The 12,667-nt window shown below is 46.8% G+C and overlaps 1 protein-coding gene across 1 annotated transcript in view; it reads right to left on the reverse strand.

Annotated features, from left to right (window-relative positions):
* Positions 1–1,936: 1,936 nt before the first annotated feature.
* Positions 1,937–12,667, reverse strand: part of Abcc4 (ATP binding cassette subfamily C member 4 (PEL blood group)) — a 212,873-nt gene continuing 202,142 nt past the window's right edge. Inside the window, exons 30-31 of the mRNA XM_085698192.2 lie at positions 11,441–11,575; positions 1,937–3,648 (exon numbers count right to left, since the gene is read on the reverse strand). Of these exons, the coding sequence (XP_085554318.2) occupies positions 3,541–3,648; positions 11,441–11,575 (243 nt within the window). The 3' untranslated portion in view covers positions 1,937–3,540. The remainder of the gene's footprint in view (positions 3,649–11,440; positions 11,576–12,667) is intronic.

A 12,667-nucleotide genomic window follows, 5' to 3' on the forward strand; every position in this document is an offset into this window, starting at 1 on the left:
GTGATTAGCTGCTGGGGTCAAAATCTTAGGCTAACAGGGTTAGCATGACCTTTCAAATACACATACCACACCAGTTAGGGCACATGCAGACCTTGGCTGCCCAAGTACCAAGAGTTGCAAATGCTTTGCTTGCTCCAGGCCACAAGATAAGCCTAGAACAGCCACGCATTTTAAGAACTCGGGAGAAATGATTTCCCAGCTGCTCATGAGTCATGCCTGCACCCAGGCGCGTCTGAAGCCGAGATTCTGACAGATAGCAGTGAGCACAGCTTGGCTCACTTAGTCGTGGGGTACTGCATATTAAAGGTACAGAAGGCATGGAAGCCTGGAGTACTAGTCAACACACTACTCAGACCAACCACCCCCAAACACACACTCACGATGGGCGGGAAGTTAAGTACTCCAAAAGGCCTCTGTTTTATGTGTTGGGTCTCCCAGAACTGTGACTGCAAATGACTCTGAGCTGCCCTGTGGAGACTGGGCGTTGAACCTGGGTCCTCTGCAAGAGTAGCCAGTAGCCACTGAGCCATCTCTCCAGCCCCTAAAAGCTTCCTTTGCATCTCACCCGACCAACATTTTCAGATTCCTAAAGGAAGTGCCACTAGGCCTTTGTACATTACAAAATTTAGTTATACCTAGCTTTGGATACTGTATAAATGGAACCGTAAGTCTTTTGGGTCAGACATCTTCGAAATGAGGTCATGTTCCTAAAATCCGTGTTGTGCCTGCACTTTGTTTTCATTGCTGTGTTCTAGCACCTGCTGCTTCTGTGCTGGTGAGAATCTCACTTAGTTCCAGGCTAAAATACTCAGAATTCCCAATGACATCCTGCATACTTCTTAGTGCTTATATGCATACACCGGAAAAGGCACAAACCACAGGGCCTATGGCTTCAGCAAGTGTCATCAAGATATTTTCCTAAGATATTCATTCACTTGTGTGTGTTCTGTGTGTGTCTGTGTCTGTGCACACAACATCGAGGTCAGGGGACACCTTTCAGGAGTTGGTTCTTCCTTTCACCATGTGGGTTCCTGGAATCAAACTCAAGTTGTCAGGCCTGGTGGCAAGTGCCACTACCTGCTGAGCCATCTCACTGGCCCAAAGTTTGCTTGATTTTACTGAGTAGGTTCACGTTAGCAGCTGATAGTCTCAGGGTTTTGCTTCATGCCCCAATTGCAATGTTAAACTGTCTTTTCTCAGTAAGAGCGAGCCCTTTGCCAGTTCTGGTCTTCTGGGTAGTCTCACCATTGAAGTACCTGTTCAGTCCTCCTGCTCACCTCTAAGTGGACCCTAAGATTTTCCTAAGGAGCTATAGGGCTTTTAAGGTTCTATGACATCAGCTCTGAGACTCTTTTCGTGAACTGGAATGATAGTACGGCTTCATAAACCCGACTAAGATCTCCACCACACAGACTCAGTTCCCGTACATCTGAGTGACGCAGAAGACCCTCACTCTCACGATTCCCAGGTAAAGTTGCTGCTGGCCAAGGCCACGCTCGCTGAGAACCAGCATTCAACAGGGCTTTACACAGAGTAGCAATAGATTCTTCCTGTGAGTTTGAGAGAAAGGTCACCTTAAGAAAACCCAAAACCATAACCATCTGATGCGTGTTCAAGCCTGGGGACGAAGCTAATAGTCTCCTCTAGGGAGGAGTTACTGGCACCTTCGGCAGCTTCAGGAGCACCTGCTCCAGGCTGTCTGCAGCCCACACCTGCACTCGGACTGTCTGCTACCCAAGTGGCCAAGAGAAACAGGTGGTGGCGGAAGGGGTCTCTGACTTCACAACAGCTCACTGGCTTTCACCAGCAAGGACATAAGTCAGTGCATAGCCCCTCACAGAATAAACAGATCTTTGGATGGAGATGAAAACTGCCGTTTACTTCAGTTGAATTTGGTTTGTCCTGCGATGGCGTGAAGACAGAAATGAAACAGAAACACGCTGATATGACTGCCTTTAATTTCTAAGGACCAAATGAACATATATACATTCAAACATTTCTAAATATTCAAACAGACCTTATTATTGTCATTGCTGCATCCCAGGCTCCTGAAATAGTAACCAGGACTACTATCGGACAGATGTACATCACTTATTGGACTAGACATTATTACACTAATTACAGACTTTTCTGAATACCAAGAGTCAAACAGCCACTGTACTCCATGTTTTGGTGTTTTGCTATGTGTGTGCTTTTGAGGTTCCATTATATAAAACAGGCTTTTTTTTTTTTTCTGGTAACTAGTCTAAAAACCTGATACATACATACATATGTACATATATATATATGTATTTATATGGATTGACATATACACACATGATCCTATGTGAGCATGTCTATATATCAACACACGTAACTCGAGGGTGGTGTACTGTGACAGACCATGAAGGGTTCACTTTAAATCATGACAGTAAAGCCTTCAGTAATGTGAACTCAACAGATTGCATGGCTTTCACCATCCAGGAAAATTTAAGACCTGTGGTTACATGAAGTCCGGCAAGTCCAAGGAAGTGTTGTGGTTGTTGATTGACTAATCAGAAGGTCCCCAAGACCTGCCATTAGTGGTCAGAAGTAAACTGATTTGGATGGGCTCCTGAAAGTGAAGTGTCTGGGTGGGTCCCGAGAATGGGAAGCTCAGTTACAGCCAATGGCCTGCAGCGACTTTCAGGGTTTTCACGCCTCTGCATGTCCATTTGGGAGGATTTCACGAAAGGCATACAGCCCATAGAGGCTTGTCTACCTTCTGTCAACAGAGGCCAGATGAGATTAATACTACCCATTTGAGAGCCATTGTTCCGGGAAAAGGACCGCAATGCTGAGTCCATCAGGCCAGGAGCAGTCTGCACTGACTCACGCTAACTTATACCGGAAGGGACATTTGCGCTCCCTTCAGCAAACCCCCTAGCAGGGCTCCCACCAAGAAAGCAAAATTTTACTTTTTCCGACATAAATGTCTGCCCATACTTTAGCCATATATCTTTGTGTATGTATGAGCGGAGGGAAAATCTCTCTCTATTGCAATGCCTTTGAAAGGGTTTGGCTTTTCTTCTTGTTAATTTTACCTGTACTAGTTTAGGCAGAGGCCTTTGCGGGGAAAGTAACGGGCCCTACCTATCTATGTCAAAGAAGGTGGGGGCACACTGGCAACTTCACACAGTCTTCAAGTAAATGGAGTCCCTGATATAACTGGAAAGTGTACTTTGAAAGGCAACAGGAAAGAAACGAACTGCTTGTGACAGCTTACAGAACAAATGGGCTTCGGCCCTAGAGTCTTTTAAGGCACAAAACCTGGTAGACAGCTGCTGTCGGTGGCCGGCACCTCGGAATCGGATTTGAAGAGCAGAGCTGGAACATTTCAATAAAACAATCGGCCGTTTTGTTAGAACCTGAAATCACTGAACGAAGGTGGAGGGAGAAATCCAGACACCGGTATCTCGCGTGTGAAGGGTTTGTTGCAGAGTGAAAACGGAGTGTGCTGTAGTGTACAAAGTGCAACCCCATCGGGGGAAGCCCTGTGGAACAGTCTCCGCATTCCGGCAGTCACAGCGCCGTTTCAAAAATTGTTAAGGCCGAGGGCTGTCCATTGGAGGTGCTTGTAGCCACGGGGCTGGTGAATGTAATGTCTGGATAATTCCTTCTGAAGTACACCTGTGGAAAAGAGGCAAAGGGAAAAAGAACATGAGTACATTTTCCAAACTTCCCCGTGGAGGCAATGCCTTTTCTGCCCAGGAAATCACAGCGCTCAATGAGGTGCAATTAGGAGGCGAGGCAAGTTCACATTCTGTGGACGAGCGGCCCTGTTCCGACCCCCAGCAGGGCTGAATGCCGGACAACTTGTAGGTCCACTTTGGCTCTGATCACTTTGATGCGGATACACTTTATCATGCCATTAAATTGATAAGCAAAATCATTTTACTGGCTCAAAACCCAGAGATAAATTAAAAACAGGGGGACAAAGAGGCCAGGGAACCGAGCATCTGCACTGAAGTTTCTCATTTCCGAGCACAAAATGAGCACAATAGGTTTGGATGTTAATATCAGGTTGTAATCCCTATACGTTACAAACTCTGATTGACAAGCATTGAAACTCTGGCGTCTACGTATGAAATATCCTGGCACTTAATTTGTACAGCAAGGCAGCCATAGGGCCTACGGAAACGTGATCTGTGGATAGCGGACCACAATCATGAAAAGAGAAGCAAATGCTGTAACAATGACCCCACCAAGCGACTTCTCTGAAATGGAAGATGATACAGAATAGGGCAGTTCTTAGCCGAGTCTTTGAATCCCTGAATTCTGCCAATTCCGGAAGAGATACAGGTTCTCTGATAAATGTGTAATCAGAACATAAAGGAAATGAAATGCTGTCAGGTCTCAGTGTCCCACAATCACCAGTTTTTAGCGGCTGTATCATATCTGGGTTCCTTGACAGACGCGTATTACAAAATGAAATAATGTCAAGGCTTGTGAGCGCTTATCTCCAGATGTGTTTGGCTTGAAAAAGGACTTCAAATGCAATTTTTTTTCCTTCAAAGAAAATTGTGAAAAGTTTTGTCTGAGTCTTTAAAACAGAAAATGCACCATCTCTGTGAGCTGACATGCGTCATCAGCTGGGTCCTGTCACGCTGGATCCACTCTATAAAACCCCAGCTGGCGACGGATTCGTGGGTACAGTCAACAAAGTTATCATGGGATCACGGACTTCACAAGCAACGAGAAGGTCACAGAGACACCTACTTCCACAAGTAGGTCACAACTTCCACAAGTTTGGGTCACCTGCAAACGCCTCCCAAAACACCACCACAAGGAAGAGTCAATTTACAAAAGAAATGTCACTTAAGAAGAAAGATCGTACTGGAATGAACTCGAGACTCTTCCTATAACACAAGCTTTCAAAGACAGGACTTGTTCTTTCAGTGCCTGGGGATTTAAATTTCACATCATCTCCACCAACCTACTCTTGGAATTTCCTAGCACCCACATGACTGTGCACAACTGCCTGTAACTATAGTTCTGGAGGATCCGACGCCCTCTTCTGGACCCTGTGGGAACTGCATGCAAATAGTGTACACATACATGCAGGGAACACACCCACACCCACTAACTAATATGGGTTCAGTTTTCCAGTCAGGAATGTTCTGCTGCGAAATCATTTTAGCAGTAGAAAATTCCTAGTTTGACTTTCTCTACCATATTTATTATCTATCTATCTATCTATCTATCTATCTATCTATCTATCTATCTATCTATCAGCAGGGCTTCTCTGTATAGCTTTAGTTGTCCTGGAACTCACTCTATAAACAAGGCTGGCCTTGAACTCAGAGACCTACCAGCCTCTACCTGGGATTAAGGGTGTGTGCCACCACTGCCCAGCTTCTACCATGTTCATAACACATTCTGGATAATGGTATGACTGAGACTAGCATCTCTTTTTAAATTTAATTTTTTAATTTTTCTTCTTTTGGGAGACAGGGTTCCAAGTATCTCACAAGCTGGCTTTGAACCTATCATGGAGCTGAGGATGACCTTGCACTCTGAACCCCTGCCTCTACCTCCAAATGCTGGGATTACAGCGTGTACCACTATCACCATACCTAATAAATCTAAAACAAACAAACAAACAAACAAAAAACCAATATAGTGCTGGGGACTGAACCACAGAATCATACACGCCAGGCAAGGCGCTCTGTCTCTAGCCTCCCAGCTTCATAGCGTGCATTCACAGCGGGTGATGAAGCCAGAAGGTGACTGACTTCTCTATTGGGCCCTCAAGCTGGAGGCTCGCTTTAGGCTAAAAGGGGCCAGTCTCTGTCCTTTGCCTAAACACACGACTGAGGCTGTAATGTCTACCTAGACTCCCTCCACAGCAGCAGCCTCATCTGTGAAATGAGGTAACAAAAACTTAGCTCACAGGAACTAATGAATGGATACAAACTGCAGGCTGGAAACACGCTGAGGTAAGTGCTGGGTGTGTCAAGGCAGGTTGCTCGGAGAAGCCCCTTAGTGCATGGCGTGAGAGCATAGGATCTCTGCGGAGTCCCTGGGCCACTGTGGTGACGGTGTTAACCAAGTGACCATGGTAATCTGGGAGGCAAGAAGGCCAGGCTGGGAGATGACTGGCGCTTACCGAACCAGCACCCGCTGGCTGGCGGCTCTGAAAGCTTAGCTTGCCTTTTCTGCCTCAGTGTCTTCATGAGGCAAATGGTAACAATGGCCCAGCAGAAGATTTGCAGAGACAAAAGGAGACATTGCCAGAAAGCGCTGGTCTGCGGTGACTCTCTTAGAATGTGTTAGAGGTTCTCTAATGCGGACGGAAACAAAGATCCGCCATTAACTTGTCCATCAAGCTACCATACGGGAACAGCGTCTTCTAGAGCACAGAGCAACAGAGCCTCCTTTCATGGGCAGAGAAGAACAGGGACTTTGATCTACACTGCACTTAGAAGACAGCACTCAGTGTGCTGAATTCAGACTCAAGACTTAGCTTATTCTCAATAACTGGTTCATTCATGGTAGTTTTCAAAGCCTCATGTTCCTCAACGTTATGGCAGGTCTAAGGTTAGACTCCAACCCTGGGACTACTGTCAAGTTAAAGAATACTGGAGGCCTAGTCCTGCTTTGAACAATAGATTATCAAATTCTTACACGCTGAGAAATCACCTTACACGTCAAAGATACAGAGAAATAAAAAGCTTAAATAAATAAAAAGACTTAAATAAAAAGACTCTCCCATCTGAAACAATGCTCTGTCCATGGCCAGCCTGCCGCTGTGTGATCTGAGGAAAAGACCCACCCAAAGTGACTAAGGTAATGATAGCGAAAAGAGTGCTATGCACTCTGTAAACCAGATAAAAAGCAGAAAGGAACAAGACGGACTGATGCTGGAGAATGCTCAGTGAGCAGACACAGCTATGGGAAAACACCTGCAATACAGGGAAGGAGATCCAAGAGGGCACCAACTATGCAGAGGGTGAGAGCCTCTGGAAACACAGCAATACAGGGAAGGAAATCCAAGGGGGCCACCAACTATGCAGAGGGTGAGAGCCTCTGGAAACACAGCAAAGTGGGAGCTGAGACGAAACCTAATTAACAGAGGTCAGCAGCTGAGAGGACAAGGAAGAGACCAGGAAATGACTGGCATACCGAAGGTAGCACGGAGATTATTACTGCAGAAAAGAGCAACAGAGGGAGACACGGAAACAGGATTGAGTGAGCAAGCAAGATAAGTGGGAAATAACATTTTTAGAGAGATTCGGGAAAAACAGCTTTATAAAACTGACAAGGTAAAATGATCCACACATGAAAAGCACTGAAAGCAAAGGATAACAGAATTATTACAGATAAAGCAAACCTATGATTCCAATAAATGTAAATGGGTTAAACCATCCATTATAAAAACGCTAGGATCACATTTCAGAGCAAAACCCAACTCCATGCATGTACAGAAGACATGTTCTGGATATTAATGACAAAGACATGCAGAGTAAATGAAGTCAGGGCACAGAGGACAATGGAGCGTCTTAGTTTTGAGCCAGCTAGAAGTAAAAGCATTCGATAACTAAAGATAACAACAAAATAAACCCAAACCAGGAAGAATCAATAGAGTGGAGGCTGATCAGCTGGACAGTAGAACTTAATAACTAGTAAATCAACCAGAGCTAAATCTTTGGGGTAAAAGTAACTAATATAGTCAGAGAGGGGGATGGGACATAAAGGGTGGAGGAAGGATGACTATAAGGTTTAAAGAGACTGACGTAACTATGTAATGACACAAAGGTGCGCTATCGAATTGGGGCTGTAGCTCAGTGTAGATAAGGCTCTGGGTTTAATCCTTAGAAACAAATAAAAAACTGAGGAAAGGAAACATTCTTTTCAATGTTTGATAACTAGAAAGGACATGTACACACCTTCAGTTAGGCAGGTATGATACCAGCAAACCTCTATACGGGGAAGGAGCTATAAGTCAAGACACCAGAATGACTGAATGAATAGCATTAAAGAAGTGGGGGATGGGAGGTGGGGGGGTGTCGCTCCCCAGCAGGGATGAAAAGAGCCAAGTGTGAGGACACACACTGGTGAGTCCTGAGTGTGAGGGCACACACTGGGGATTCGAGTGCTGATGAGGTGAAGACGGAAAGATCCCTGGGGCTCCTGGCACAAGCCGAGTCAGCAAGCTCCAAAGAGTCTCAAAGGAAGTGGGCATACCCCAAACAATACTATGTTGACTTCTGGCCTCCATATGTGCATACTCATGCATCCATACACACATACATGTGCACACATGTATACATCAAATAGTTTATCATATATTAACTTTTGAAGTTTGTCCTCTTGGCACAGGTCATCCGCTAGGCTGGTTATTAAGAACAGTTGCTAAGGAGTCAGGTGGAGGCGGTCGGCCCTGAAGACTTTCCCGCCTTCTGGGATCAGGTGGAGGCGGTCGGCCCTGAAGACTTTCCCGCCTTCTGGGATCAGGTGGAGGCGGTCGGCCCTGAAGACTTCCCGCCTTCTGGTTTCAACAGCTACAACTCCGTGCATCTGTAAAATGCTGCACTCCCTTCCGAGCTCTGGATCGTCTACCATCTTGTCTGACACCCACGTGTGGAGAGTTCGCCAGCACTGCAGACCCCACCTGTGCCACAGAAGGGACCCTCACCTGCAGAGGCATCAACCATCCTTAGGGAATGCCAGCCCCTGCTGAGTGCCCGGGATGTTAGGACTTGGTAAACCTGGGGTTGGAACTGGTGACTTCGAGTGGCTAAGTGGCGGCGTCACGACACAGTGGGAACAGAGGGACTGGGGATATTTCAATGGGGGTCTGCTTCATCCAGGGAGAGAATGGCAGTCACCTTCCACTGTGGGCTCAGCTGTGTGGTGACTCCACTTGTCTTAAAAGCCCAGTTCAGTCTCCAGTACCCCAGGATGCAACTACACCTGTAGACAGTGCCCTACAGAGAGGATAAAGTTAGAATGACATCTTCAGGGTCCTCGTGTGCAAGGACAAATACAAGATGCACGTTGTTGGAGTCCAGCAAACACCCTCATGCTAAGGCATCTGAAAAGCACTCTGCTTTCACATAGACCACACCTAAAGGACAAGTCCAGGACGAGTCAGCAACAACCTCTTCAGAAAGGAATCTATGGGTCAAGATCATGTGACTTGAAAGTTCCTCATCCACATATTGGGGTTGAACGGGGAGCAATGAACTCCGCTCTGTGAGAGGAAAAGGCTGGTTGGTGCTGCCTAGGCCTAGTCTACAGCTCAATGGGGTCCACGTCACAGTGCTACAGTTCTGAAAAATGCACGGATGGATCATTTCATGCACGTAAAATACCGGCAACTGGACAGCTTGTTCTCCTAAAAGAACCTCGGTGTGCACAGTAAGAATGGTAACTGAGTTCTATGTTTCTTCCCATCTTTCTGTGGATGGACCAACTCCAGAGGTGAGGCAGGGCTTCGATCCAATTTAATTCTACCACCTGCCACCACAGATGCCAGGGGGAACAGGCCCATCATAGATGCCAAATGAAACAAGGGGTACTGTTTTTAACTGTAGTACCTAAAGCCAGGCATCAAACTCACCCGGCAATGCACCCTCTACTCCCTGCGGTTCTCAAACCCTTGACCTAACACTTCACCATCGACCAAGTGGGGGGGTGGGGACCTGTCGTGAGGAATGGCAGAAATCACACATCCAGGAACTGAAAACACACCCTGAAATAACTCCTAAAGAACAACAGAAAGCTAAGTGTGCTCGGTCTTTTTTCTTTTTTTTTTGGGAATGTCAACCAAGGAACTGCTTCCATCAGACTGGCCTGTAGGCAAATCTGTGGGGACATTTTCCAGATGAATGACTGACGTGGAAGGGCCCAGCCCACCATGGGCGGGGTGGTGGGTCTGGGTTGTCTAAAAAGCAAACTGCTCGAATGAAGAGAAGTCAGGGAGCAGCATTCCCCATGGTGGCCGCATCAACTCCTCTCTCTAGGTTCCCGCCTTGGCTTCTCTCGATGGACTGCGGTTGGGACCTATCAGCCAAAGAAAACAACTTCCTCCCCAAGTTGCTTCTGGTCATGGTCTTTATGAGCAGCCATCAAAAGCAAACTAGAGCAGGACCGATCAAGAATAGAGGAGCATGGAGCTATTTCTCATACTGTGACCTGCACACTTCTCGGCATGCATGATTCCCCTGGATTAAAATGTTGGCTGAAGGGAGAGAGCTGGAATTCCTGCTACAAACCAGGGTGACGGTGGGCCGTCTCACCTCCCAGGGCCTCACTTTCCTCATCTCTATAAAATAAACGTGTCGCGGGGCCGAGGGGATGGCTCAGCTATTTAAGTGGTGCGGTGCAAACACAACCGGGTTTAGACGCCAGAATCTGTGTTAGAGTCCTGTGTGCACCTGTGATCCCAATGCCAGGGCAGGGACAGGGGGAGAAGGGACAGGGCTTGCTGACCACCAGGCTAAAACAAATCAGCAAATTCCAGGGGCAGTGAAAAATCACATTTCAAAAAGGAGGCAGGTGCTCTAATTCCCCCGATGGCACCCCAACTCTCCTCCTGTCTAAAGAGTGGGGAGACGGCAGTGACACAGGGGACCTGGGCTTTAGGTGGACCGGCTCGCATGGGACTGGGGGCTCCAGCCACCTATTTTCTCACTCTGTCGTCTCTGAGAGACACACAAATACCTGTCATACAAACCCAGGCAATTTTATTCTGCCCATGGCACTGAAAAATCTGAGAAATAACGGAAGAGAACGAAGGTGGACAAAGGATGAAGAACGACAACAGAGTGGACGGCATTCAGTCCTTTAAACCAAAGCAAAGTTACCTGCGTGGCATCGTCTGTGTTCTGGGACGCTCCCCTGCAACCTGAATGTCTTTAAAGCCTTTTCTACCTTCACACAGTAGGCCACAGATGTACATATTAATGGAAATATATAAATATGTGTTACTCATATACAAATATATATATAAATTATAAATCAAGATGGGATGGAAAGATACAATAGCATTCTTTACAAATTATAAAACAAAGAACTAAAGCCACCTAGATGTTTCTCTGGTACATCCTTCTAGAACAAACAATACTCTATGCTCACCTAACCCTCTCTAACTTCCTGGGTGTACCTCAACAACACCTTCACTGCCAACGTGTTAAGTATCAATAAGAAATAAGAAAGAAACGTGCTGAGTCCTCAAGCAGGCTTACTCCCTCTTCGGCACGCCTGCTTGCACATGCGTGTGCACGCGCACCCTCTCCTCCCTGATGCTCCTGCCAAGTCCTGGTAGACCTGACTTCAACCCTGGACGTGTTGCAGCTTTGTCTCCAGAGGCTTATAATTGAAAAGGGCACACGGTGCTCTTTACCAGACCCCTGGTGCCAAGGCGAGGAGGGAGCTGGTGAGACACACCGTAATTAGGACTCCTGGGGGAACTCACCTGTTTTGCTGTTTCGGTGAGGGCAGCGGCTTCCCCCTTGCCCAGTTGCTGAACCATCTTGTAAAAGAGGCTCTCTGGATTCTGTAGCAAAACATATGGCTCATCATATTCTCTCAGTCTTCCCGAATCCAAAACCTGGGGATCAGCAGAAGGAAGCCCGCTGAGACACAATGTCTTGTAGCAACACATTATAATGCAGACAATACTTCAGGAAGGGGCAGGGCCAGGGAGAATGCAGACTATCTATTTGGGTGGTAGGCCTGGAAGGTACTGGAAAGGCTTGATTCCCCTGAGCCATGAAACAAACAAAGGCCTAACCTGACCTTTTATTATTATAATGCTGTAGGAAAGTTAGAAAAATGGAAGTTCTAGATTACTATTAAAGGCTCTCAGCCGTCTGCTGCTCTGTATATTCTGCCAAGGCTACTGGGGGGAAGGGGCTGTTATTAATGCTGTTAAAGGCCTCAGACTCTGAGCTTTGGGATGCATACACATATATGCAGAGCTAGGAAATCTATGGACTGAGGAAAGTCGACCTCAGTTCATTTAGAATGTGGGTAATATCAAATAAACCAAACAACACTGGCCAAAGGTTACCAAGCTGGTTTAACAGAATCTGAGCGGTTGCCGGAGAAGCATGGGCTTCTAGAGTTCATTTAGGATGCTGGCAAGGTGGGCTATGCACCAAACGCAATCTCAGGCAAGGTTAAGCTGCCTAAAGTTACCGCTGGCTGTGGTTTGCTATCGCCAGTTTGACCGATGAGCACAGCAGCTCTGGCACCACTGCTGTGCACAGAAGACATCTCCAGAAACCCCAATTCTCTCTGGACACACCTAGAGAAGCAATGAAGGGACTGAGCCTAGAATCCCGGCGATCCCAGGTCCACACAGCTCACGGCGGCAGCCCAGTCTGAATTGCACAGGGCCCCGGTATCTGTTGCTGACCTTTCTTTCCTGGCTTCCTTCTCTCTCCCTTTTCATGTCTGCCTGACAGCCATTTGACTGCTCATGAATCTACACTGGAAACGGAAAGGTGGCGGGAGGCGCTCTTCACCTTGCATCTCTACTTATTAGTGGCTTCGGCGAATGGTTTCAGACAGAAGAGAGAGTTGGAGACAATTGGCCCAAATGACGCACCTAGGGAAACAGCCCTGATGCTAAGTGGTAGTTAGTGCTTCATTTAGGTTGTACTTAGAATAAATCCATCTAAGAGAATATGCTGAAACT

This window comes from Myodes glareolus, chromosome 12, assembly GCF_982192425.1.
Source record: "Myodes glareolus chromosome 12, mMyoGla1.1, whole genome shotgun sequence".
NCBI lineage: Eukaryota > Metazoa > Chordata > Mammalia > Rodentia > Cricetidae > Myodes > Myodes glareolus.